This window comes from Pteropus medius, unplaced genomic scaffold, assembly GCF_902729225.1.
Source record: "Pteropus medius unplaced genomic scaffold, Ma_sr-lr_union100, whole genome shotgun sequence".
NCBI classification, from domain to species: domain Eukaryota; kingdom Metazoa; phylum Chordata; class Mammalia; order Chiroptera; family Pteropodidae; genus Pteropus; species Pteropus medius.
The window spans coordinates 1,778,706-1,806,540 of record NW_024356248.1 but is presented as its reverse complement, the minus strand read 5'-3'; the positions used below and the strand labels follow the sequence as shown (position 1 = coordinate 1,806,540).

Here is a 27,835-nt window from a genome sequence, read left to right as displayed (position 1 = left end):
TGGCAGGGATACTCCCGAGCGAGGGCGAGGAGGATGGGGGAGGGGGCGCGCGGTGGGAGGCGGAGTAGCAGAAGACAAAAGCCGAAGGCGTGGAGGGCCCAGCCGCACACTCGGGCAATCGGAGCCGAGAGGCTGCAGTACACGGGGGATCCCGGTCGGCAGGAAGCATGGGAAAGGGGGGGAACCAGGGCGAAGGGGCCACCGAGCGCGAGGCGCCGATTCCCACCTTCCGCTGGGAGGAGATTCAGAAGCACAACGTGCGCACCGACCAGTGGCTCGTCGTCAACCGCAAGGTCTACAACGTCACCAGATGGGCTAGCCGGCACCCGGGGGGCCACCGGGTCATCGGGCACTACGCGGGGGAAGATGCTACGGTAAGGGTCTGGGGACTCTCCCGCCACCTTTCCCTGCTGCAGGCGGGAGTCGGGAGCCATGGGTCCCCGGGCGCCAGACAAACCCCCGGCGCTGAATGGGGCATGGGGAACAAGCTCAGGAGAGAAGGAAAGTGTATCTACTGTGCTCATCCCCTGCCCCGAATCGTCCCATGGGGCAGCTGGGCCGACCTGCCGTGGGGGTCGGACTTCGGGCCCTGGAAAGCAGCGCCGCGGTAGAGATCCGAGCGGTGCAGAACCGCGCTCCCGCTTCTTCCGCCGGGTTCAGCCCGAGCCAAGGACGCCCCAAAGGGGGCGTCTGGGCCCGAGGGCTTTGGCGGCCCCAGCATGGAAGATGGCCGTTCCCGGGCGCTCAGGAAAGGAGCAGGAGAGGAGCCAAGTGTGGGACTCGGAGCGCGTCCCTCACTCTCCAGCCAGACTAGGGGGCGGAGAATGAAAGCGCGTCTCCGGCCCCGGCTCGCCCCTGCCCCTGCCCGGAGTCTGGTCTAAGGAGGTCCACAATGGCCGCCTCGGTGTCACCGCCTGGGAGCTCCTGTTCCCACGCTCTCAAAGACTGCCAGGACCTACCCCAAGGGTCAGCCTTCTTAGGAACCCGGGTGAGGAATCGGCGGAAGCAGAAAGGGCTGGAGTTTGCGAAGCGCAGGTCGAGGGGTACCGTCAGCCGCGTGGATTTAGCTCCAGTAGGCTGACTTGCCAACAGGTACAGCTGCACCCGAGGTTACTCTAGGACATTCACCTCAATGGCTCTCTGTTTTTACTCTGGCCAGGAATGCCCTTCCTCATTACACAGCCCCCATCCCAGAAGCTTACTGCCTTCTAAGTTCAGACTGTAGGGCATGAAATGTAGTCACTGGGGGACATAGTTAAATAATGGTGGTGAGGAAAGCAACTGGAGTCTCTGTCTCTCGTCCGTCTCTGTCTCTCTGTTCTGTCTCTGTTCTGTCTCCTGTCTGACTCTGATCAAGTGTTCTGTTCCGCCTCCTTCTCTCTCTTCTCTCTCTCTCTCTCTGAAACCAGATTGGCAAAAGGCCATGGGAAGTACGGGGTGTATGGGAAGGGAACTTGAGAGAGACAGGAACAGGCTAGGAATCAAGAGAGGCTTTTTTAGGCTGTTGAGCAGGTGACTTTGCCCCTTTGGGTATGGACTTCTTCCTCCGAGTTTGGGGGAGTGACTATTTGTGGGCCACTTGGGCCTTCTGCAGAAGATGGAATTTGGCCTTGCCTGTCAGAATAAAATTTAATTTTTACAGCTCACGAGGCACATTCATACCTTTTACCTCATTTAGCCGGATTAGCCCTGTAGGCATCTCTCATTGCTCTTAGGTTTAAAAACCTAGTCAAGCTGCAGCCCCTGGTCCTAAACTCAGGATCTACCATCACTGAGTCCTCCCAGCACCCCCTCCCCTCCTAGTCCACCTCTGGTTTTCTGCAGCTTCTCTGGTCTTGATCTTCCTGTGCACAGAATGAACCCTCACCCACGTCTCAAGAGTGTCTCTGTTCTCTTCATGGCAGCAGAACTTTGCCCACAGGGGACTCCCAATCTTCATCTACGATTTCGTCACATTCGGCCTCTCCGTGGCTCTGTGCTGGGCCTACGCACAAAGACGAATAGTCCACAGACAGTGACCACACCTGCTGGGTTTGATTCCTTCCTTCCTCTCAAGCTGGGCCTTGAATCCGGACCCTCTGCCTCCAGACACCAGCTCCCCTTACCCCTGCCCACACTCTCTCTTTGTCACTTTCCTGCCCTGTCTGCATCAGTAACCTCTTAGGGCACAGAGAAGCCATTTACTGCGCATGAAATTCCTCTTCTGGTTGTGCCTGGAGGGCGGCTCCACCCCCTCAGCTAGATCTGGATAGGAAAGGTTTCATTCCTGGTGGCTGGAAGAAGCAAACCCAGCCTCAGAATCCTCACGTAGCTTACTGAGATGCCAGAGATGCAGAGTCCTGTTTCCCACTGTAATGTCATCATGCCTAGGCTGTCCGTGCAGGCTTTACTTCCCGTGCAGCCCTGCCCTTCCTGCCCCCATGCAGTGCATGTGCCCGGCATCAGCGGGGACACTCTTTGGGCACAGAGCACTGCCCCGCAAGCCTCTGTTCCTTCTTTCCTTGGAGGGGATGTGGCACAGGGGCTTCCTGTCCTGCCTGCATCTCTGCTGTAGAAAGGAAGTCAACGTCCCTTTCTCTGTGAACCCTGGGTCCCTCCTCGGCTTCTCCCTCCCTAACCATGTGTTCACAGAGTCGCAGTTCCCAGGAATGCTGCCTGCAGCATTGACTGCCTGGAGTTGGCCCTTCCCTCACTTCTTGGGTCCCAGGCTGAGTGCCCAGATGTGCACAGCTGGACTAGAGACTAGCCTTGCTCTGCAGAGAAGGTGGGCACAGTGAGAAACAAGTGGTACCTGATGCTCAGTGGAGGGGGAGGAGCTGTGAGCTCTACCTGGTGTGGGGCCAGGGCAGGTGAGATGTCTTCTTGTGAAAGTTGACTGGAGTTGGAGCTGGCCGAAGGCAGAAGCAGGAACTCTGAAGACCAGGACGCGTGGCATACATTTGGGAATCTGGGTGTTCTGGCCCTCCTTCCTGCAACCTGACCTCCCCCTCCCCCCGACTCCCCCACCAGCACACACACCTACCCGACAGGGGCTGGCTCCACTCTGCTCTCTCAACGGGTTTCCTATCCTTCCTCTTCATCTGTGTTCTCGAAAGTCCGCCTTCTCTCCCTGTCAAATAAGGGTAGAACATGGTTCTAAATCTTATTCAAAAATCGGCATTTGGGTTAACCCTGTCTTGCCTGCCCTGTGGCTTGCCTTACACCAGCGGGCACTTCCGTAATGAAGCAGCTCTAAGGAACTTTCCGCAAGTGCGTGTGGCCCATCCGCGACACTTGGAAGGGGGAGGCACAGTGATCAACAATTAGGGAGGAGGAAGCTCATTTTGTTTGAGACCTTTGTATTAACAGCGGAAAACTCTAGAGTTGGGCACACCTGAAGTGTGACCAGGGGCAAGTAGCTGGGTCCCCTCAATCTCTTTTCATCTCTAAAATAGAACCTACCTCAGAGTTTGGTAACGATTAGCAGTTTATGTACATAAAGCCCGTGGCTCTGTGGCTAACCCACATAACCTCGGCACACGGCCCCTCTACCAAATCACCAGTATGTAGGTGCTGGAGAAGCTAGGGAGTTCTAGGGTTCTAGAAGCAGAAGCCGAGTTGTACAGAACAAAAGGAGAGTCAAAACGTGATGGCAGAGTGGGAATGTCTCCTGGAATAAGCGGGTACATGGCTCTGGGATCCTAGTTCCCCGCATTCATTTGTGAGCCCTCCTGTTAGGCACTGTTGTAGGCACGGGGGTTTTTTTGCAGCAGATGAGACAGGTGTGGTCTTTCCCTTAGAGCTTATATTCTAGTGGAGACCGATCATGAAAAACTGAGCACAATCAGTCCCTGACTTGTGACGGTTTGACTTAACGAGTTTTGAACTTCGCGATGGCGGGAAAGTGATGTGTGTGATAAATTGCCTGAGGCAGTCAACACTTTATTACAGAATAGGTGTTGTGTTAGGTGATTTTCCCCAGCTGCAGATTGTCCGTGTTCTGAGCACCTTTGAGCACGTTTAAGGTAGGCTAGGCCAAGCTATGACGTCTCGTAGGTTAGCTGTACTAAATGCATTTTTGACTCACAATATTTTCAACTTACGATGGGTTTATCGGGATATAACTCCATCATAAGTCAAGGAACATCTGTACATAATATAGCTTGTGATATTGTTAACTGCTCTGAAGAAGATACAACAGGGCAATGTCCCAGAGGAAATGTGGGTTAGAGAGTGGCTCTGTCAGATAGGGTGGTTGGGGGAAAGCCTTTTCGAGGTGCATCCCAAACAGAGCCAGCCACAGAATGCTGCGAAGCAGGACTCCAGGCAGGGGGAAGAGCCAGGCAAAGGTCCTGCTGTGGGAACGAATTTAGTGGACTCCATGGCAGTTCCCACTAGGGCTTCTCAGAAAGCTACTGGACCTGCCAGCACCTTCCAGGAACAACAAGACAATCCAACAGCACTAAGCTTACCTGTCCGGTAGAGCTGTAGGCATCGGTCTTTCTACCTGGAACACAGCCTTCCCCTTCCCTTCCTCTGGCCACAGGGAAGTGAGGCCACCTGAGAGGGCCACCAGGTTTCCAGCCGGGACCTGGTGCGGGTGGTGGGAGCTGGATGTGGGGTGAGCACACCTGCAGACTCCTATATTGCATTCTACCTCTCCATGAAAAGTAGAGTCATCGTTTAACTCTCAGACACGGTAGCTGTTCCTCAGGAAGCTGCCTTATCAAGGACTTCCTGTTCATTCTTTAAAAGCCGTGGTCTGATCTGAGGAAGACCAAGGGGAGGGCTCTTTTAGGCTCTGATTTTGGAAGGCAGCTCTGCTCACCGTTACGCCCCCAGCACTCCGGGCCCCCGACTTCGGAAGCTGCGGCTGAGCCTTTCCCAGGGCCGTGGGACGTCGGAGCTGGGAGGGTCCTCACTTCACAGAGGAGGCTGCCCGAGGTGGGCAGAGCTGGTCAGCACTGGCCTGCAGGCCACCTCACAGCCTGCCCAGGGCCCCTGGAAAAGCAGCACATATCTGAAAATATACTTAATCTGATCCTCTGCTGCCATCCTTTTTCTGCAGAGTTAATGGGGCACAGACCTTTTTTAAAAAAAAACTCAGGGCCCAGTTTTCCTCTACACAGAGTGTTGCTTGTAAGGCTGTTCTAGACACAAATAGGACAAAGGCAGAAGAATTTGGTGCCAGTAGGAAATAGGAGAAGACTGGCAATTACCATTTCGAGGTGCTGTGGTGGACAGTGAGGAGGAGGAGTGGAAACATTTTTATTTGTTAGCATTTTCCTCTTTCCTCCTCTATTTTTTTTTTTTAAATTTTGGAAATTTCCGAACATACGGAAACGTTGAAAGAATAAGTGAGTACTTAGTGTGTTTGCTGTGTATCCTCAACCAAGAGTCACTGATCTAACACTTTGCCACATTTACATTCTTCCTCTTTACGCGTAGGCAATTTTCTTTTGCCAAATCATATGAAAAGTTATGTCATTATGCCACCTCATCCCTAAATTCTTCACCATCGTCTCCTAAGAATTGGGACATTCTCTAATATAATCACAATACCTTTGTCGCATTTAAGAAAATTAATAGTCACACTTTAAGAGGATCAGATGACCAGTCCGTATTGAAATTTTCTCATTCGACCCCGAAAACGTCTTACATAACTGCTGGGGTGTTTTTCCCTCCAAATGGGAGCCTTTCAAATCGAGCACTACAGGTTTCATAGATTTTTTGTTATCTCTTTTTCAATCTCTGTAAATCAACACGTGTCCTCCGCCACCGCACATCACCAACACACACATACCCTCACTTTTTTTTCCCTGATTGTTTCGTGTGGTGTCATTTGACTTATTCCTTTGTCCCAGCGATGTCTCAGAGTTGGTTCGATGCAGTGTAACCGTTGTTTACTACTGGGACGTCATACTGTATGTAGCCCATCAGGGGACCTGGTGTTAGCTCCTCTCCAGTAGAGATGCTATATTTGTTATGAGATCATTTATATAATACACGTAATATGTGTAGAAAGAAACGAGAAGGAAATATGCTAAAATATTAGCAATGATGGTCACTCTGGGCGGCATTTATTTTCCTCTTGGTTCTTCTCTACGTTTTCTGTATTTGCCAAAGCTACGTACATTACTACTTTGTAATCAGCAAAAGATTCAAACGAATACCTTTACGAAAATATTTAAAAGCAATATAGCCGCGTGAGAGAAAATTTGGAAAGTAATGACCATAAAGCAAGCCATAATGCCACCACCTTAACATTAACAGTTTAGAGCCACCCGTAAAAAATTCTTTCATCATTTCATACTTTTTCAAATCATGAAAATGTTTTGCAGAAATGCCTTTTCCCTAATTCTGAATTTGTCTTTGATTCAACGTGCTCTCCTAAGTGCACTTTCTGTGGCAGTTTCCAGTCTTGTCACTCGTTGGTAGTCAAGTGCCAGCGTGGCACTTGGTGAGGTCCCAGGCACCCGGAGCAGGAGCCCACGGAGGCTCGCAGACTTCCGGGGCCCTGTCCAGCTCGCTGCCTGCGCCGTGCATTTTTCTGAGTCGCCCCGAGGCAGGCCAAACGTCCACGCACATGCTGGATGAGCTCAGTGGCTGCTGGTCAGAGCAGTGGCCCAGGTGGCATCGCCTTGGGAGCCAGGCGCCGAGGGAGCTGCCGGGGATGAGGCCTGTGAGGGCATTTGGGGGGCTCGCTCGTGGGAGGCCCTATCCGTGTCCAAGTGGGAGGCACACGGAAGTTCTGCTGGTGAGCCCTGCTCTCCCTGGGCAGAGGCGCAGGCCGAGGTTGGGGTCTCTCAGCCACCACCTCCCCCTTGTTCCCCAGGATGCCTTCCACGCTTTCCACATCGATCTTGATTTTGTGGGCAAGTTCTTGAAGCCCCTGCTGGTCGGCGAGCTGGCCCCAGAGGAGCCCAGCCAGGACCGAGGCAAGAATGTGAGTCAGACCGGACCGAGGAAGGGAGGGGAGGGATTGTGGGGAGAGAGGGTCCCCGCCCTGAGGCTGAGAGTGGCCCCGAGAGCCACTGTCCATCACCCGGGGTCAGGGAGGACTCAGAACCGCTGCCGTGAGGCCCCCTCTTGCTGCCAGCCTGGGCCGGCCCCCCGCTTGGAGTAATTCATTCTCAGCCTCCACCGCTGGGGCCTCCGCTGAGCCAGGCTGGGCAGAGGGTCGCCCCCCTCTCGTCCAGCTCCCCTACGTTGTGACGTCCTTCCTGAGGAGATCCAGGCCATTCCGTGTTTCCTCCAGAGGTCAGCCTCCTGTCCCACTGGATCCTTAAGTCCCTGCCCCTCTTGCCTTCCTCTCCAGGGCTGATGAGGGGGTGGCCTTCATCCTCCGTGGAGCTGAGTTGGGCTTTCATCCTGCCTCCTTCACAGGTGGCTCCGCCTTCCACCCGCTTCCAGGCAGGCGGCTTCTCTTCCTCCCTGTGGCATCCCGCAGCCGCCCCCCTTCCCGATCCTGCTTCTCTAGCTCCCACCCCATTTCCCCCTTTGCACTGCCGCTTGGGTGGTTGGTAGATGCTCTTTAGATTCTTCACTCATCACCCAAGTTCCCAAATCTGGCTTCCTCCACCCACACACCACCCTGTCTGCCCTTTCGAAGTATCCTGGGTGTCTCTACTTCTTTCCCCTTCCTGCCCCGCCCCCGCCAGCAATGCCCTCATTTCCCCAGAGTCATCCTTGACTCAGCCTCGGTCGCCCTGGCCCTCCCAGTCCTCCGGTCTGCCTTCCCAAGTTCTCAGGGGCAGGCACTTCATCCTGTCCTCCCCCCCCAGCCCCCCACCTCAACTCCCTCAAGTCCCAATTGGGTGCCCAGAACAAGTGCTGCGGAGTCGGGCAGGAGAAAGCGCAAGCTCCTCTGTGTGCGCGAGTGGTAAATGGACGTAACATCGTGTTTGCCATTTAACCATTTTCAGAGGTACAGTCAGTGGCACAAAGCACATTCACACTGTCGTGCAGCCTTCACCGCCATCCACCTCCAGAACTGTTTGATCCCCCCAAACTGAGACTGTTGTTGAACATTGACTCCCCATCCTTCCTCCGCCCAGCCCGTGGTGAACACTATTCCACTTTCTGTCGGTGAATTTGTCCGTTCTAGGTACCGCAGATGAATAGAATCATAGAGTATTTGTCCGTTCGTGCCTGGCGTAAGTGCGCCGAGCATAGTGTCTTCAAGGTTTATTCCATATTGTAGCACATGTCAAAATTTCCTTCCTTTTTAAGGCTGAATAACCTTCCATCATACGGATGCACCACATTTTGTTTAGACATTCATCCACTGATGGATATTTTGTTTGTTTGCACCTCGTGCCTATTGTGAATAAGGCTGCTGTGAACATGGGTGTGCAAAGTGCAAGCTTTTGAGTCGAATGCTTTCTTACCACTTAACTGGCTGTGGACAGACACGGTCCTCAGGGCTGTGCCAGGCCTAGACAGGCACGTGGTCATGACAGAGTCTGCAGGGCACAGTGGCTGACACCTTCCCTGTGCTCTTGCTCCGCAGTCCCAGATCATTGAAGACTTCCGGGCCCTGAAGAAGACCGCTCAGGACATGAACCTGTTCAAGAGTAACCACCTGTTCTTCCTCTTCCTCCTGGCCCATATCCTTGTCATGGAGAGCATCGCGTGGCTTATCCTCTTTTACTTTGGCAATGGCTGGATTACAACCATCATCACGTCCTTTATCCTTGCTACCTCTCAGGTGAGGCCTGTCACTTGAAGCCCCTGACTTGCCCAGCTCGTAGAGGTCTGGTGCATTGTGTGCTAACACTGTGAAAGCATCTGTGGCCCTCTCTCCCCAGATCCAAACTGGATGGCTGCAACACGATTTTGGCCACCTCTCTGTCTACAAGAAGTCTAAGTGGAACCACCTCGCTCACAAGTTCATCATTGGCCACTTGAAGGTAAGTGTCAGCGGCCCCGGGCGTCCGTCCCATCAGTTAGCGCTGCCATCTCACTTTACTCTGAGACCAGGTCCCCTCTCAGGTCAGTGTCTGGGTGGATCTGTGAGCCTTTCAAATCCTCCACTTCTCTGACCTTGACCTTCCAAGCCGTGTCTCCATATCTCATCAGACCCACAAAACAGGTGTACTAGTTATAAAAACAGGCACATGCTTCTTTTGTCTATTAACTCAGTTGATTATATTGTTTGCTGTCAATCGAAAGGCTTATCTAATAAGTTCCTTTTAGTTTGGGGCCAGTAAAGAAGCAGTTTATCTTGATGACCTGGAGCGTTTCCAGTGCTGGGTAACGTGAGCTTTTAATACTTCGGGTTCCTCTTTTTTCTCCTCAGGTGCCAGGGAGCACAAAACAAGATTTCGAACAACAACTACCCTTAGTCTACCTCTTCTATTGCATGTCATTTACACTTTTATCTTTATTTTTACCATTCTGTTACATGAGTCCTTTATCGTAAGCCATATCAGATACTCTCTAGGAGATGAAAAAGAGATACTGGCATCATAGAAGTCTTTAGATAAGGGACATCACACAGTATAATAGTGATCAGCTGTGCCAAAGCACAAGCGTTGTTTAAAACTCAGAAGGTAAGGCAGTGCTTCTCACCATCCTCCAGATGATGAGGCCAGCCCACAGAAGCATTACAGCTCGGCAAGTTTGTAAAACACAAGCTGGACTGTCTAGTGACCTTGTGCTGATCTGACGACAGTCATTATCTCCTTGGTTTTGGAAATAAGTCCTTGCCAACGCTCTCTCTGAAACAGATGGTCCTCTGCCCAAGTCCTTTCCCACCAGCACCCAGCTGCTTCCTGAAAAAGGCTGAACCCTAAGGACTTCCACCCTCCCCACTCTGGCTTCTGAAGAGCTACCTGTCTGGGCTAACTTATCCTCCTGTGACCCAGACGCATTGTGCCCTTAGCTTGAAGGCTCCATATCTGGTTGGGGGGTGAACAACCATGGAACTAGTCACCAGCTCCAAAGCGAGCAGTTGGCCTGGCCCTGAGCCTGAGGCAGTCTGAGAACCTGGTTTCCTTCCAGAATTTCAGGGGTGAAGGGAGAGGGTGTGCTTTGTTTCATTGTACACGCTCTTCCGCTGGATAAAACCCTCCTCAGTACTAGAAAGTAACATTTCATTCCCAACCCATGTTATCCCCACGCACTTGACAAAGATGGGCTGTGTCCTATTTCCAGACTCTGGGCGAGAGCCGGGAGGGCCTCTCCTGCCTGATATCCCTCGGTCCTTGAAGGGTGCTGGAGCACAGCTCTTGTGTCAACTGGAAGACAAGGCCAGGACACAGGAGTGGCCTCCGTGTAGAACTCCAGCTTATGAAATTGGAATTCTGGAATGATAGGAAGACAGGGTACTTGGGCTCAGAGACGAGAGGAAGTCAGGGACATGGTTTCCACTCGTGGCTTGCCAGCTCCCTGCTAGCTGTGTGCTTCGTGCCATGTCTAGGTCAGTGACACGGCCATGCAGCTCACCCAGGGGTGCCCCAGAGCGAGAGTGATCACAGATTGCCTGAAATCATCCTGGTACTCTGGCCAACAGCTACAAACTAATCTTATAGGTCCATCTGTTCTTCTGGTCCTTTTGCTGGGAGAAAAAAAGGGGCTGGCTTCAGGGAGGTCCCCAAGTTCCCTGTCAACTCAGATGTTCTAGCACAAGCTGCTGAGGACAGTGAACAAACAAGGTGTCAGCAGCGGTGTCTTATCATCAGCTGGCATTGCTGTAGGATTCCATGTGTGACCCCTCCACATCCCTACTTACCCTTTCCTTCTGGTGGACATTTCTTCCAGAGGTTGTCACTTCTGGTGGACATTTCTTCCAGAGGGTGATCTTGTACAAAGGCAGTTCTGAGCAGTAAGACCTCTGCTTAAAACCCCTTTAATTGTTCGGCCTTGCACTTAGGATAAAATGCAAGCCGAGAGGCCTGGCGCTGTCTCAACTCTGCACCTGTGGCCGGCAAGAGGGTGAGGCAGCACCAAAAAGACTCAGCAACGAGATCAATGAAATTTTAATAAGATGTCTTTTTTGGAAAAGCAAAATTAAGGCGGAAAAAATCCACCATGAACAAAATAGCAACATTTTAAATAAAGGTCAGGACTGTGCTAGCCACGTTGGAACCTGAGGCTAGAAAAGCTTATGTGTCATCTGATTCCTCAGCCCTCTCAACTCTCACTCGTTGACAGTTTGATTTGCTCTGATGGGCTTGGAGGCCCGCCTGCTTCCTGGACCTGAGGTCACCACGAAGTCCACAGCAGCTCATAGCTGTTCCCGCCTGTGACTCTTGGTGTCCAGAGAACGTGTTTGTGCCAAAAGTATCTTCCAAGTAAAATATATTTTAGCAGTTAGGCCTTTTTGTAGATGTCCAGACCCTGGGCCAAAGCCTTGGTCGATCTAGCAACAGTTCACGGTGAAGTCTTGATTCCGAAGGGGCAGAGAGTCCTGTTTCTTTCTATGCATCACAGGGCACCTTTGTGGAGGGCCATGCCCTCAGACTGTGTCAAGAGCTCGAGCTGGCGAGACAGAAATTTGTGACCTGGAAATACTCATGTAACACTTATCTACGGGTTGGAACGAGGGAGCTCTTACCTGTTTGCATTAGTGGTTGTTGATTCGGTCCTCCCTACGGCCTTCCAGGCGTCACGTGACTCAGTTCTTACACATTAGTGCCTGTCGGCTATCTCTTGGCAGACTACCCTGTGGGCCTTAGTTTGTTTAAAAAGGCTTTATTGAGATGTAATTCACATACTATACGATTTGCCCATTTAAAGTGTATAAACCAATAACTTATGTTCAGATTTATGCAACCATAATATAATCACAATCAACTCAGGGGCATCTTTATCACCCCAAAAGAAAACTCATACCTCTTAGCCATCACCTGTCGACCATCTCATCCCTCCCAGGCAGCCGCGAATTTGTCTAGATTTCCCTAGTCGGCACATTCCATATAAATGGAACCATATGATATGTGATCCTTTGGGACTGGCTTCTTGCATTTAGCATGAGATTCTCATGGTCCGTCCATGCCGTAGCACGTGTCAGTACTTCATTCCTTTTTAAGGCCTGGCCAAACAGCGTTCCATTGTATGGATCGACCACATTTCACTTATTCATTTATCAGCCGATGGATATTTTGGTTGTTTCCACTTTTTGGTTGTTTCGAATAATGCTGCTGGGAACATTCGTGTACAACTTTTTGTGTGGCCATGTTTTCATTCCCCTTGGGTACACAGGAAATATGCAGAAGATGAGGGCGGGGAAGCTCACACCTGGTGTTGGCGGAGTGCAGAGGCCACCTCACACCTGCTGACGCACTCTCCATCACTGGCACCCCTCCCCCTCCATCACCATCTCACGACTAAGGAAGCGGGCCTGGAGGGATGGAGGACTTGCCTCCAGCTCGGAAGGTGGAACTGCATTCTTTCAAGAGCTCGTGTGCTGGAGGTGCTGGGAACTGGTGTCAAGCAGGGCCTGTCGCAGGTGCGCTCGAGCCCCCCGCAAACCAGGCTGCTCACCCGCGATTCTTCCCCTCCAGGGCGCTTCCTCAAACTGGTGGAACCATCGCCATTTTCAGCATCACGCCAAGCCCAACATCTTCCATAAGGACCCAGATGTGAATATGCTGCACGTGTTAGTCCTGGGCGAATGGCAGCCCATTGAGGTACAACGAAAGGGGAGGTATTAACGTGGGAGGTGTTTGGCCTGAGTGGGGAGCAGGGGAAGAATCCTGTAAGGTGAATCGTTGAAGCTGGAATTTCTGTGGAATGGCCTGACATGTAAATAATAGATGCAGCTCCTTGTAGCGTTTAGATGGCTCCTTCCCGTCTACCACTTCCACCGGCCGGGGAAAAGCATGTCCTGGCTTGTTTCTTCCCAGGGGAGAAGGGAATCTGCTTCCAGTTGGCAGGAAGGCACAAATTCCAGGACTCAAGCTTGGTCCCCAAAGGCCAAGGCTCAAGGAAAGCTTATTTGGAAAGTCACAGTCTTTGATGCTGGAAGGGACCTTGGCACGGTCTAGGCCAACCTGCTTCACCAGTCGATGACAAAGCTGGAGTCAGCAGGAGGAGGGGATGTGTTCAAAGTCACATAGTTGGTGGCCATTCTAGGATGGGGAGGCCCCAGAACTGACAGGTAGCCATTTCTTTCTACTCTGCCATACCGCCTTATTTTAATCTCAGTACACATTTTTTATTATAAATATACAACATACCTATTATAAGCATTGAGCAGTCCATCACCTTAACCACTCGGCCACCTCGTCCATAAGCATTTAAATGGCACAGAATCATCCAGGACTTTAAAATGAGTCTCCTATTGTCTCCACCATCCCCTCTTTGCCCCAAATGTCATGTCCTTGAGGGTGACAGCTGTTGACAACACGCTGTATATTTTCAATGTGTGCATATATCTGTTTTTCAAAAACAAAAATGAAAACATAGATATTCTATTCTGCAACTTGCCACCTCACCAAACGTGGACCTCCTTCTGTGAATTCAAGTCCACTGGCATCTGCCTGGGACTGTCCTGTGCTCTGCTGTATTTCTATACGTAACGTAACCCACGCTATTTGATAAGATGGGAAAATTTGGTGTTGCTGATTCTTAATTTCCTTCTAATCAGAGCACCCCGATTTATTTGAAGATTGTCTACACGTAACACTTTTTTTTTTTTTAAGTGGAGAGCCTCCTTGTGACAGCCTCTGTTACGGTTTAATTTAACAACAACAACAAAAGATCTACATATACGTTGCTTTTGGGAAATTGTTGATGTTGTCAACCAAAGTTGAGAAGGTCCTTGTTGCTTTCGTGCAGATCTTAGCCTCAGAGAGTGGGGCGCAGAATAGGGGCTCAGCGGACCTTCGTAGGGGACAGGGTCCCGAATTTCATCATATTCCCAGCAGTGTTGGCACCCAAGGCTTGGAACTAGAGAGCCTGTTCCTCTTCTCTCCCGTTTCATGTCTGCCCAAGAGAATATCCGAGCAGAAACGTGGTTTTTCTGTGACGTCATCAATTCAGAGAAAATGAGCCAAAACTCAGAAGCCTATCTCTCTTGCCCGGTGGGGATCTTTTCTCTCCCAAAGTACATGTTTGTGTTTTTCTAGGAAAGTCTGCCAGCTTTGACTAGAAGTACCTAGATGGTGGACTTGATTAACTGGGGGCCTTCTGAGAAGTGAAGATTAAGGCTTCCCTTTCTGACTGAGGCTTCATGTCGTAGAGCTGTTGGCCGTCCTGACAGTCTCTGTGTCCCTAACAACAAGATCTAGCGTCACCAACGACGCAAGCAAGAAGGCATCTCTCCTCCCTGTGTGGTGGCCAGTGAAATCTCTCCTGGCATCTCTCTGTAGATACTTCTGGAATGCTGCCTTTGGGCAGGGAATGGATGGAGGTTTTAGGGATCTGGTAATCCTGTTGTCGATGGCGTTTGAAAGACCACGGCCTGGGCTACGGTGCTCTCTGAAGTCCTCTCTCGCACTCACGGGGTTGGCGGGGGGACCATTTGCTTCTGGATTTCTGGAGCTGTGCCCTGATGTCCACAAAACTATACTGCCCTGTAAGGGACTTTGGTGACAGTGGGTCTCATGGTACTTGTCCCATGCCAGGCCCACATATCAAGGCCTCCCACCAAGCCCTGGGCAGCCACGCCTTGGGTCTTGAGCCCCAGCCTCTGGCCTCCAGAGCAAGGAGGCCAGGCCTCTGGTCTCCAAGAACAACTAAATGAGCCAGCCCAGCCAGGCTGCTCCAAAGGGCCGCCCAGCGTGCAGAGATACAGCAGGGGGTCTCAGCAGCGAAGCTCCTCTCCTGGTTGGTTTTCCGACTTCTGGGAGAATTTTTTTGTTTGTTTTATGTAGCAAGATGTATTCATTCCCCCCTCCCCGGGGGGATCCTTTCATTTCTTTTATGCTTAGACAGTTCATACGTATTGTTTTCCATTCTTTTCAGTGTTTTATAGTTTCACTTTTGAACGTTTAACTTTCGCCAAATGAGATTTGGCTAAAATGATCTCCTGCCTTCACATATGCCCTCTTGAACCCCAGGTCCTCGTCTGGGCTGTCTGTCCTCGCGTGGGACGCTGTCTGGATGACTTGGGCATTACACCAGTCCATCCTTGGCACTTAATAACTCACCGTAAGCTTGTCATGGGCTGACATTCCTCTTCTAGAAAGAATTTACATTTTCTGTCTTCAACCTTTCTACCCAGGAATTAGGCATATTTCTTCATTTACTCAAATCTCTTTTTATATTTCTCAGAAGGGTTTTATATTTTTTTCTCTGTATGTCTCTCGGATGTTTCTTTTTTAGTTTAATCGTAGCTATTTTCTATTTTTGTCATATTGATTGTGGTTTCTCCAGTATTCAGGAAAGCTCTTGATATTTGGCTAGTTATCTGATGTCCAGCTAGTGTTCGCTTCTCTTTCTTTGCGATTCTAGTTATTTTTCAGTCGATTCTTTTGAGTTTTCTGGGTAGGCAATCATATCCTTGAAAATAATGAAAATTTAGTCTCTTTCTTTCTAATGGCGTCACACTCTTAGTTTCGGTTTAGGGTTTATGACATTATGGGAGTGTCCAGAACAGAATGAAATAGCGGTGATGTCAGTAGGGGTCTGGTTTTGCTCATCCCTTTTTTTTTTTTTTTTTTTTGGCCACGTGGTATAGGGGAATGGGGAGGCCATGACTCCCGCAGCACTGTTTATGGGTTCTTGGAAGCTCTGAGTGTTTCTGCCTTCCTGGCTGAGATCCTGCTTTCCTGCCCCTCTGGGACGCTTTCCCTGCCCTCCACCTGTCTGGCCCTCCAGGCTTCTTGTTTCTGGCAGTCCTTTTGTGAACAGGCCAAGCAACCAATCCTCCCTGGAGGTGACCATGACCCTGTCCTTGGCCCCTGGACAGGAGGCTAGGGTCCTCCCGATGTGCACACGCCTGGCGTGATCGTGTTGCTCATTCTCTGTGTGTGTGAGTGTGCAGGTTCCCAGAGGCCGGGGCTGGGCTCGTGACAGCTCCCCTCCCCGACTCTCAAACAGACAAGAAAGTTCCTTGTCCTTTCTCAGACATTTTGTTCCAAAGCTAGAAAGTCCCCTGCACATGTCCCTGGCATCCAAGCCCATAATCTAAGCCTGGCCTTGTGGTCCGTGGAGAGGCTGAGCACAAGAGAGCCAGCCTGGCCGGGGCAAAGGGCAGTGGACCTCCAGGAAGCTAGGCCACCGGGCTGGCAGTGCTGCCCCTCCCTCTGCCCCTGGCCTGTGTCTCTTGTCAGCCTCAGCTTGGGAACTCGTCAAAGCGAGCCCTGTGTGCCACCATCTTCTTCTTGGGGTCTGGACACAATAAGCCACCCATACCTCGCCTGGGTGAAAGCACCCAGCATCTCCCTTCTGATGGCCCCGCCGCCCAAGCTTTCTCCCGGTATGTGGTGAGGACTCTCCTGGAGGAAAGGCGGTGTGGGGGTCCCAGTGGGGAGGAAGGCAGACTCTCACTGGGTGAGTCCAGGGGCCTGGCCCTGTGCTGAGCACTGCCTGTGCAATCCATACTTACCTGTGAAGCAGGAGCTATTAACAGACCCACTTAATAGATGGAATGACTAAGGCCGAGAGAGGTGAAATAACTTGCTCAAGGTTATAGCCAGAAAAGGCAGTGCCACCCTCCAAACCCAGGCTGTCTCTGGCTTGAAGCCAAGATTTCTGGGTCCTTTGGGGCCCTGCCCAGGGCCATCGCCTGGTGCACGCTAGGGAAATGTGTTTGTCGGATCTCTCCCCCTTTCTGATGAATTAAGAAGCCCGGTGTCCTCCTCCTAGCTTGGTACATTCTATAATACCTCCCCCATCCCTCATGAAGCCTCGGTGTGTAGAGCTTGGCCACCTGAGAGGGTCATCCTCGGGGGTGACAGAGATATGGTGGGAAGGGATCCTGTCCAGGGCTGGAGACGCCTGCACACAAAGGCCGGGCCTGTAGGCCACATGGTCCCTGGAATGCTGGGCAGCTGCCCTTCCCCCACCCTGGCCACTTGGGGCGCACCCCCGGTGTGTCCCCTCTCCCCACCTCTACTGGGAAATCGTCCCAGGCTGCCTCTGAAGCCTCCCTGGCTGGGACCCCTGCAAGGCCACCCTCAACTCTGGCTTTAATGACAGCAAATAGACACTTTCTGGGGACGAGTGAGATGCCCGCTGAGGCACAAGAGGCCACACAGAGCTAAGGGATTGATTCTGGTGATGCTTCATCCGGATATGCCGTGATACCAAGATACCGGGGCCCCTCCTTTCAGGAGTCTGCAGACCTTTCCTGTGATCTTGACAATGACTTCCCTCTGTTCCCACCTGGAGAATCGGAGCACTGGCCTGGACACCATGCAGGTCTCCCCATCAGCCTTGCTTTGATTTCTTGGCATTAACCAGGAATGGACACCATTGGAGGAAGGTGGCTCTGGCCTTAGGTGCAGGGAGGGGCGGCTGAGGGGTCATGTCCCGGGATCAGCGCCTGGTATTTACGCCCATGTTCTTATTGGCTCTTCTTAACAACCACTGCTGCAGATGGGGCTCAGACAAGTTTAGTGAGCTGTGCAAGGCCTCAGCCTTGGCCTGGGCACCCCGCACAGCCCCACCCCCAGCATGGCAAGCAAGAGTGGGTGCCGCTCTGCAAGCAGCATCTTTCGGTCTCGGTCTCTAAGGAGCAGGGTGGGTTGGTCCCCACAGGGCTGAGCTTTTTAAAGGGCTGCAGGAACCCTGTGGGGCCTTGGCTCCCACACTGGCTCACGCTCAAAGTGACCCGAGTAGCTTCATACAGTGAGGATACCCAGGCCCCAGCCTGGCCCTCCTCACGCAGAGTGTCCAGGCATCAGGCTGCCCTGATGGGTGGCTCTGATGGTGTAGGCTCTGATGGGAGGGGAACTGGCACCCTGTCCCCCTGAGCTTGTGGTAATCGCAGGAGGCTCCAAAGAGGTAGATGCTCCTCGTCCAGCGACTGTTAACAAATGCCCAGGCCCTTACCTGGGTACCTTCAGCCGCTGTGGGCTCCAGGGAGCTCCCCAACGTGACCCGGCAGCTTTTCTCACTCCCCAAGGGGTGGAGACTAGCCCAGGTGCTCCCTCTGGGTGCCCGTGCCCCCTTGTGAATTGTTCATCTGTGCATTCCCTCCCAAAACATTTATTTAGCGCCTGTCACCTGAGCTCTGCGTCAGCTTTCTTAGGTCCAGATCCCAGTTGGGCCCACTTCTCGTGTGGCCCTGGGCAGTGACTTGACCCTGCCTCAGCTTCAGAAGTGCCAGCTCCTGGGCTCAAGGACAAGTGCGTGAGATGAGGCCTGCACATAGCATGGGGCTGGCACACTCAGCCAGGGCTGAGGAAATGTAGGCCACTGTTAGCCGGCGTGGCTGGGAGCCCAGAGGGCCAGAGGGGCCCAGCCTTCGGGGGCCCAGAGTGCAGATTGACAGGAGACGGACAGAGGCCCCTTGAGTACGAGGGAGGGATGGCGGCTGCATAGCAGGTTGGGGAGGGCTCAGGGTGCTGGGCCCCGAGGGTGGCCTGTGCTCACGGTCTCTGCTCTCTCCTCAGTACGGCAAGAAGAAGCTGAAATACCTGCCCTACAACCACCAGCACCAGTACTTCTTCCTGAGTGAGTGCCGGGGTGCCCCGCGACCTCGCCCTAGAGCAGCCGGCTGTCCCACCCGACACCCTTTTCAGATCAGAGAGTGACACTGAACGTGTTAGAAAAGGAGGGGCCACAGCAGCCACCCCATGCAGACCCCCTCCTGGCCCATCATACTGACAGGACACAGAGGCCCAGAGAGTCAAACACTTGCACCATGATCCCTGGCCCGGGAGTCGGGGGTAGTGGGGGGCGGTGAGGGGAGGCAGGACTATGGCTGCTATCTGCTCCCAGTCACCCCCGCGGGCACCAGGGCCCGTGGCCGCCTCTGCCTGTGAGCTCCAGAGCCGGGCACCACACTGTGTCCCTGCCCCAGCTCAGCCCCACCTTCCAGCTGGGACCGGGTGGGATAGGATGCCTTCTAAGCTCCTGCATTTTCTCCCCTACAGTTGGGCCCCCGCTGCTCATCCCCATATACTTCCAGTACCAGATCATCATGACCATGATTGTTTATAAAAACTGGGCGGTGAGTCGAGGGGCACTACTGGCCTGGGGTACGGGGAAGGAGGGTGTCTGGGCGAGGTGCCTGCGATGTCCCGCCGTGTGCCTCCGTGGGGCCCCGGGCATCTCCTCTGGGGGTGGTTGCCTTGTCACTCAGAAAGGGACTTGCTCGGGAGCCAGGGGGCAATTATGCTCCTCTTCTAAAGACCCCTTCACACATGCGGGGGGCGGGGGGTCCACTGGGAGCCACCGCCTTTGCAGAAACCCCTCAGAAAGTTCCTGAAGGCAATGCGATGTGCGCCAAACTCGGCCCGCCCATCCTCGGCTCTGCTCCAGCCATCACCCTCTCATGTCCCTGTGCGGCCCCCGAGACCCAGGAACTAGGTCTCACGTCACTCTGGTTGGTACATGGAGAGCAGTCTGGTGGTGGCTGAGACAGCAGGGTATTAATTCGCCAAGACTGACTGAGTGGCGGTTTTTTTTAACATCAGAACTGTGTTGTCTCACAGTCCAAGGCGGAGGCGTGGCCGCGGCTGTGAAGAGGGGTCTGGCCCGGGCCTCTCCTTGGCTTATGGGTGGCCACCATCTTCTCCAAAGGTCTCCACATCGTCTTCCCTGTGTGTGTGTGTGTGTGTGTGTGTCCGTATCTATGTCCAAATTTCCCCTTCTTATAAGGACACCAGTCTTAATGGATTAGGGCCCACCCTAATGACCCCGACTTAACTAATTACAGCTGTAGCAATCCCGGCTCCACATGAGGTCATGTCGTGAGGTCCTCGGGGTTAGGGCTTCAACACATGCATTTTAGGGGACGCGGTCCTGTTACCATAGGCAGAGCCTGCTTATGACAGCGGGATTCACTGGGACAGCGAATGTAGCAGTTATTGCTGGTCCTTTTTTTTTTTTTTTTAAATCCAGTTTCATAAATGAAGATATTGAGACGCTGAGAATTTGAGACTTGTCCAAGGTGACACCAAGTGGGGTGGTTTGGGCTCTAGAGCTTCCCCATACTTCAGGCACCCGTCTCTCCCCGATAACAATCCCATGTATTCTTATAGCATTTGAAAGTCCTTGAAGCGCTTCGTCTTATACCCCGTCTTTGAAAGTATGGGCGAAGGAGCCGGGCCTGCGGGCTCTGCTGAGAGGCCAGGACCAGACGCAGGGGCAGCGCGGGTTGGGGAGGAAGCATGACTCTGGAAGCCTCTGCCAGCCCTGCGCTGCAGAACCAACCCACTTCTAGGACATGCTCCCCTGCCCCCGGCGAGCATTTTGTCAGCACTGAAATCTCGTTCCAGGAACATAAGTCATTTAACCCTGTTTCGCGAACAGGCAGGTATGCCCTGGAGGGGCGGAGTTTCTGGAGCAGTTCTGTGGTAGGGACTCAAACCCAGATCTCTGGCTCCTAAGGTGACTGCTGTTTGCAGTGGGCTCACCTGGGCCCTGGAGCGGGTCGTGGCTGACAAGTCGTGGCTGAGTCCGGTGATGCTGCTGGGGATATTTTAACCTGCTCTTCTGGCAGATGACTCGCGACAGGAATATTTAATCCTTTTGACTGTGTGTGTTCCCTAAGGAACAAAGTGATTAAGTAGGGACAGCAGGAAAGGGAAGCAGACTATACCTGAGAGGGATCCAATGGCAGAGCCAGGGAAATTGGATAGGGCCCCTCGGGCCTTTCAGGGCCCTCAAGGCAGTGGGGAGCCCACGTGGCCCTGCCCTTGCCTCTGCCAGGAAACAGGGTTCAGGCTGGGCAGGCGGGTGGGCCGGGCCTCCTGACTGTCCCAGACTTGGGCGTGGGGATTCAGGCAGATGGGACACAGCACCCCTCTCAGGGGCCGTGACCAAGTGGCTAGAGGCATGTGGTCTCCTAATTTACAGCAACAGCAGGCTTAGGTGCCAAGTGCTGCTGTGACCTGGGCCAGCGGTCCTCAACAGGGACAGTTCTGGTGGGCCTTTTGGCAATATCTGCAGACATTTTTGTCACAACTAGGTAGGGAGCAGGAGGAAATGGAGTGCTACTGGCATCTACTGGGCATCTAGCCAGAGAGGCAGCTCAACGTCCTAGTGTGCACAAGACAGCCCCCCACAACTAAGAATTATCCAGCCTCAAACGCTACCCGCATGGAGCTTAAGAAACCCTAACCTGGAGGAGAGGGGTTGATACATTCTAAGAACATAGAGGAGGGAGGTTTTTACTGCTCTGGCAGTGTTGCCAGTGGCCACGTCCTGGGGACACTTCTCAAGCCTCACCTTCCAGGAGATCTGCCATATCTGACACTATTACCCTCTCCTGAAGTTCTCCCTGTCAGCTTTCAAGTCCCCTCTGCTGGTTCTCCTCCACCTCCCTGTTTCCCTACATCTCTGTCACCCCCCACCCAAACCAGCGGCCCATGATCATGTATCACTCTGCACAGGAAAACATCAGTACGCATGCACCTCCATTAATAATGTATGTGTAAAGCTCTGCACACACACACACACACACACACACACACACAGTTAAAGATGGGCGTGATGAAAAGAAACAAAACTTGTTCTATTTGCTCCCTCACCCCCAAGATTCTGCCCTGAGCCCACTGCTGGCCTGTCATACCCTCCCCTTCCCAGCTGCTCCCATCCCCCTTCTCTGTTCAGCTGATGGCATGGACGCTGGGGACCAGCCTAGATTCCTCATGACCAAGCGGTCCCCAAATGCAACTGCCTCTGCCTCCCACATCGTTCTGGAATCCCAGCTCCGCAACGGCGCTGGGGTCCTGGTTCGGGCCTCCATCGTTTCATGCCTGAGCTGCTGAGAATAACCTTATCTCTACATCTCCAGCTGGTAGAGATCTGTTTGAAGATCCAAATGTGACCCTGGTCTTCTGTCGTTTAAAGCTCTCAGTGGTTCTGCACTGCCCACGAGGCAGAGGTCAGTCTCCCCGGGCAGATGTGACTCGGTCACGGTCTCCCGCCCCCACTTCGAAGACTTGGGCTGGAGAATGTGGGACACGTAATCTGTATGTAAACATCAGCTCCCTAACATACACACTAGGCCTTTCCACAAATGTCTTTCCTACTGTTCTTTGCTTGACTGACTTCTAGCGGCCTTCCCTAAAGCCCAGGGTCGATCAAGACCCCACGCTTTCGTCGCCCTCATAACTACTTGTCCCGTTCCGTGTGCTAGTGAAGGAATCTTTTTATAAGCCTGTCCTTCCAGATATAGGGCTTCTGACTCTGTGCCTGACGCAGAGAAGGCATTCTTTGAATGTTTGTGGAGCTTAACAGAGCCGGGTGGAAGGATGAGTTTGCTGAGCAGATAAGGGGAGAAGGAGCCTCCAGGCAGATACAGCCTGGACACAGACTCTGCAGTGAGTTAGAGCATGACCTGGCCAGGAGACTGGCTGCAGACAGGCCAGGTCGGTGGGCAGGCATGCGAAGGGCCCATGCATCCTACCCAGAAGCTGGATTTTACCCTTTATCCTTCATCCCCCGGCAGGGAAGGAGGTCAGTGACGGCTTTGAGGATGGCGGTGGCATGATCTAGTTGGCACGTTAGGAAGATCTCTCTACAGTGGCAAAGTGGAGCTGGGGCGTGACTCGAGTTGTCCGAGCTCACGCTGTGGGGTCTCTTATTGTTGCAACACACGTTTGAGAGCACGTAGACCTTGGTGGGAGGTTCTCTTTCTCCATCCTGCACATGGAGGAACTGAGGCACAGCTAAGTAAATAACCTACAGCTACCCAGAGCCAGTGGTGGCGTTGGAATTCATGCAGGCGACGTGACCCAGAGCTTGTGCTCTGGTCACTACCCTGCCTGGGCTCCGGGGAGAAGTAAGGCAGGTCTGGCTACTGCACGAGCATTCCTGGAGGAGGGAACAGTCAGTGCGAAGGCCCTGGGGTGGCTGAGAGAGGGGTCTCGATCCCTCAGAGCTCTATGGGCTACTCGGAGTAGGTCGCTCTGGTTGCCATGGGTACCAAAGGGCGAGCAGGAAACCAATGGGAGGCTCCTGCTCTGGTCCAGCTGAGGCGTGGGGACCCGGGCGGTGGAGGAGACGGGGAGAGTGCCTGCGGCCGAGGCTGCCATGGAGGATGGAGCAGCAGGGGCGGCCGCGGGAGGTGCCTACCAAAGAAGTGAGAGAAAACACGCTAGCTCAGGACCCTGTTACCGCCCCAGCAAGGGGCGTGAGTGGAGTGGAGAGGGGACAGGAGGAGAACCGGGCATGGGGAGGGGTCCGGCAGGGTCAGAGGTCACTGGGGGGCCCTGAGGTAGGGGACAGACAGTGTCCCTAGCCTTGGCCGCCGCCATCCCACACTGTCATGCTGGAGTGAGCTTCAAGGAAGGAGTTCCCAGGTAATGCTGAGAGCAAACAGAGCCTCGGGTCAGTCTGTGAGACCACTGGAAGCCAGGCGGCGTGTGCACTGTCAGGATCCCCGAGACCAAGAAAGGCCGCTGACCTCTGGCCCCTGTGGCTACCTTTCAGCTGATACCCCCTGGTCCCTGTCCCTGTTTCCTTCCCTGAGAGCACAGCACACAGCTCCCTCCCTGCTGCCAAAAACGTTCAGCATTTCCCTAGAAACAGACAGCCCTCTATGCGAGCAGGCATCTGCTCCTTAGTGATCCTGGTACTCAACTTCTGAAGGCCTTTTGTGGTTTCTTGGACATCTTTGCCTCGCGGGGCATGTGGGAGGCTGTGAACACACCTGTGGTCAGGACACGGTGTAAGAGAGGGCGGGGCCATCCCATGTCTAATTTTGTTTCTCTCTGCAGGATTTGGCCTGGGCCATAAGCTACTATGTCCGTTTCTTTATCACCTACGTCCCTTTCTATGGCTTCCTGGGATCCATCCTATTCTTCAACTTTATCAGGTGCCTGAGGTTTACTGGTCAATCCCTGGGTCCCCAAGCACTTTGATCCAAGGGCCCCATGAGGAAAGGCTCAGAGGTTCCCACTTGCTTTTTTCCTGTGTCACGCCTGCTCACTCAAAGCCACACACCCCCCCACCACACACACACACACACACACACACACACACACACACACACACACACACACACACACACACACACACACCTGCCCTGGGGCACTTGGAGCTGGGAGGGAGGAACTGTTCCCACTGCGGCTGGTCCTGTGGCTCAGGGCTCCAGCGCTGAGCTATGTCCTCTCCCAGGTTCCTGGAGAGCCACTGGTTTGTGTGGGTCACACAGATGAATCACATCGTCATGGAGATTAACGAAGAGCCCTACCGTGACTGGTTCAGCAGCCAGGTGAGGGCAGCCAGAGCTGGTCACCAGGGCCCTGTGTCCATGTCCTTGACCCCCAGAAATTGGGCTGCCCAGTGGACCCAGCACTGTGCTGGGCTTTCCTAGGGCTGCCTGTGTCCTTCCACTGATAGGTACAAAGCCAAGCAAGAAAGGGTGACGGGACCCACAGGGAATCCGAGTGGGCTGAGGACTCCGGGAAGAATAGTGTGACAGGGAGGGGAGGCCCTGAGGCCTCGGGTAAGGCTGGGCCTTCCGAGGAGACGAGGCCCTTTGTTCTTCAACTTCCGGGCCCTCATCCCCCTTCTCCTGAACAGCTGGCAGCCACGTGCAACGTGGAGCAGTCCCTCTTCAATGACTGGTTCAGCGGGCACCTCAACTTCCAGATCGAGCACCAGTGAGTGCGGGCATGGGCAGGGCCGGGGACAGGTGGGCCACCTGCGGTGGGAGGGGACTGGCCCCCACCTTGTCTGAGCAGAGGGCGGCATTTGGGGACTCCTTCCCGCTCCCTACTGTTGAGATCCCCCCAGCCCAAGCCCTGGAGCAGCCTCCTGGAGCAGGCCAGGGGAGGGGTCCCTATGCCCTGTGCCACACGGTTGCGGTGACAACCACGCCCCTCACACGTGGCCGAAGCTTTCTCGTTACAGAGAGCTCGTACCCGCATCTCCCTCGGTCCTGTGAGCCTGGAGGGCGGGGCGGTTGATTCCCCTTTATTGACAGGGAAACCGAGGCCCAGCGAGGTTAAGCGATTTGCCTGGGACAGAGGAAGCCGAGCGGCTGCTCCTCAGACCTGCCGCCCCTTGTCCTTGCCCCATCCCTGTTTCTTCTCCTCTCACCCCAACTGCCCCCCCTCACCCCTTCTATAGCCATCATTTCCTTTTTAGAAAAACACAGCATTTCCTGTCCCCAGAGCACAAACACGTCTATCCACAAACAACCCCCCTCCCCAGAGTGCCCCCCGCCACGTGCCAGCTGCCCCAGGGGGCACACAGGGAGAGCTGTGGACGGGGTCTGCCTGGGCCTCAGGCAGCCTCTGGGCTGAGAGAGGAGGCACCTCACACCGTGCCCCCCACGCTCTCCCCAGCCTCTTCCCCACCATGCCCCGGCACAACTTACATAAGATCGCCCCACTCGTGAAGTCCCTGTGTGCCAAGCATGGCATCCAGTACCAGGAGAAGCGTCTGCTGAGAGCCTTGCTGGACGTCATCAGGTAAGGGGGTGCCCATGACTGCTGGGGCCCCTCGAGGCCCCTGGGGCTCAGGGAGAGGTCGAGAGGTACACAGCCGGGACCACCCATGGTGGAGACGGTGGTAACAACAAGCGGGCCCAGCCCCGCTGACACCCGGCAGGCCACCTCCCTTACTAGGGATCGCTGGGCTTCTCGCTCTGAGCTGGATGAGGACCTTCCCTTTGCCCTTCCACAGGGGGTCTCCTGGGGATCCCTGAGCTGGCAGCGCCCGCTGGAGGGCCGAGAGGAAGCACCTGTGCCCGCAGCGTGGCCTCCCTGGCCCCTCCTCTCCTGGTCCCTAACTGTCCCCATCCCTCTTTCTTCCCAGATCCCTGAAGAAGTCTGGGGACCTGTGGCTGGACGCCTACCTCCACAAATGAAGCTGCAGCCCTTGGGTACCCACGGGGAAGGGGGAGCCAGTGGGGATGGTGGCCAGAGGGAAGAGTGGGTTTTGGTTCCGAGGGGGTGTCCATGAAGCTGGAGTACATGTTGGCTCACAGACCTCATTTTTAGTCTTTCTCCTGTTTTCCCTTCGCTTCACCCTCCAACACCTTCCCCCGTGGGGCCTGCCCTCTGTCAGCCCCTTCCCCAGGGACCAGAGAGAGGGGTGGCTCCTACCTGCCTCTGTCCCTAAACACCTGTCGGACCAGAGGTCCACAGGTGCGCCTAGCCCCGCCTTGCCACCCGCCACTCCTCCCCTTTCCCCGCTCAGATGCTGGGTCCTCGCCCTGGCCCCACAGGCCTGGCTCCGCCCTCTCTGATGGCGCCCACGGTCTGCCCTTCTGTACGGAGTGTCTTCTGCTCTAGGTCCCCTCCTCACCCCTGGAATCGGTACTTGGGGCCTCCCCGCAGGTGCCACTTTTTCTAAAATTGTCCAGGCCCCAGCCCTGATTCCCAGGCTCCCCTTTCCCTGTCGTGCAGAACTGGGGGCCCAGGGAAACAACCTCCTCACCCCATTGGAGCCCTCTGACCCAGGGCTCATGCAGTTCCTTCCCGCCTCCTTCCACCCTGTTCCCGCCTCCAGGGCCTGTGACCTTCAGTCCCAGGGGATAGTGCTGCAGGTGGGTGCCGCAGAAGCAATGGCCGGGTTGGGGGTCCAAAGCAATGGCCACCGGGTTGGGGGTCCAGCTGGCCTGTAGGTTCAGCCGTGCCCCCCACTTCCATTCAGATGTCTATCCTAGTCGGGAGGCCTAACATTCGAGAGCAATCAGACCCCTCTCCAAAGAGCTCTGTCACCCGCCGGGCAGCTATGTTGAGGCTGCCAGTGTGTACAGGCTGGCTCACTTCTGTTCTCGTGTCTTTTACTGTTTTGTTTTGTTTTTTTTTTTTAATCTTTTGCTACAGGATACGTTCTGGTGGGGTGGTAGCAGGGCTGGGCCTTGTGACAATCTGCCTTTGACCACCTGCCATTCGTGGCCTTCCCCATGCCCCGCGGGGGGCTGAGCCAGGCTCACTCACTGAGGCCATGGTGGCCCTGGTCACTGTCGGTGGGGGCAGAGAGAGAGAGGAGTCCCAAAGGAGATAACCCTGAATATCTGGGGGATTGTGGGGGACCTAACGAGGGCCGAGTGGGAAGTTCGACTAGGAGTTCGGGGCTGGAGGCCAGGAGCTGAGGGGACAGGAAAGAGTGGGGAGCGGGGGGGAGCCCACCGGCCAGGGAAGGATCCAGTGCTTACAGAATTTGGAGCCCTAACCCACTAATCAATATTTAGCTTCAAGGGAAGGTGGGGCAGGAGCGAGCTCAGAGTGGGGACCTTCGGGTGAAGGCTTCTCGTCCCCCAGCTCTGGCCAGCCTGGAGGGATCAGCATCAACTATGACAGACCTTTGTGTTGCCATGTCAACGTGGGCCTCCCTGAGGCCCTGCTGCTGAGAACACACAGGCCCAAGGAGATGTTGCTGTCCCTCCCGATCCATAGGGAACTGATCTTAATTTTTATTGTGTTGCTTCCCCAGCCCTACATTTTTTTGGGAATAAAAGAAGTAATTTTATTCTCGTGTCCTTGATCAGCGACCGCCTTGGGCTCCTGCATGCTAATGCTAGGGAATGCGGGGTGGACGAAGGGCCTGGGCACAGGGCGGAGGCTCGCTGGCACAGGCAGCCCTTCTCTGTCCCCCATCCCCCTGCTGCCTCTGCTCATGAACTTCGTCTTCCTGTCCTTGAAGTGCACTCCAGACCAGGAACTTTGGGCAAATGACACTAATAAATTGTCCTGCCTCCCTCCTGAGAACTTTTAGCCGCTCACACAAACCCAACTCTAAATAGCCACTGGAGTCACCTGAGGCCTCCTTGACGGAGGGGCTGGCACAGGCCCTGACATCTTCATCTGGGACCAGCTGTGTGCCCACAGCC

At 54.2% G+C, this 27,835-nt stretch overlaps 1 protein-coding gene across 2 annotated transcripts; it reads left to right on the top strand.

Moving 5' to 3' along the window:
• The first annotated feature begins 43 nt into the window (after nucleotides 1-43).
• On the top strand, nucleotides 44-27,474 carry FADS2 (fatty acid desaturase 2). Of its 2 annotated transcripts, XM_039860117.1 has the most exons (12): nucleotides 168-374; nucleotides 6,815-6,925; nucleotides 8,492-8,689; nucleotides 8,790-8,891; nucleotides 12,489-12,614; nucleotides 18,489-18,549; nucleotides 18,972-19,048; nucleotides 23,766-23,863; nucleotides 24,166-24,262; nucleotides 24,574-24,653; nucleotides 25,341-25,466; nucleotides 25,813-27,474. In XM_039860117.1, exons 1-12 carry the CDS (start codon nucleotides 168-170, stop codon nucleotides 25,862-25,864), a joined length of 1,335 nt encoding a protein of 444 aa, XP_039716051.1. In that variant the 3' UTR covers nucleotides 25,865-27,474. The 2 variants fall into 2 exon arrangements, with proteins under 2 accessions (XP_039716052.1, XP_039716051.1); XM_039860118.1 differs by lacking the exon at nucleotides 6,815-6,925 and having other exon boundaries at nucleotides 44-374; nucleotides 25,813-25,870.
• The last annotated feature ends 361 nt before the right edge of the window (nucleotides 27,475-27,835 follow it).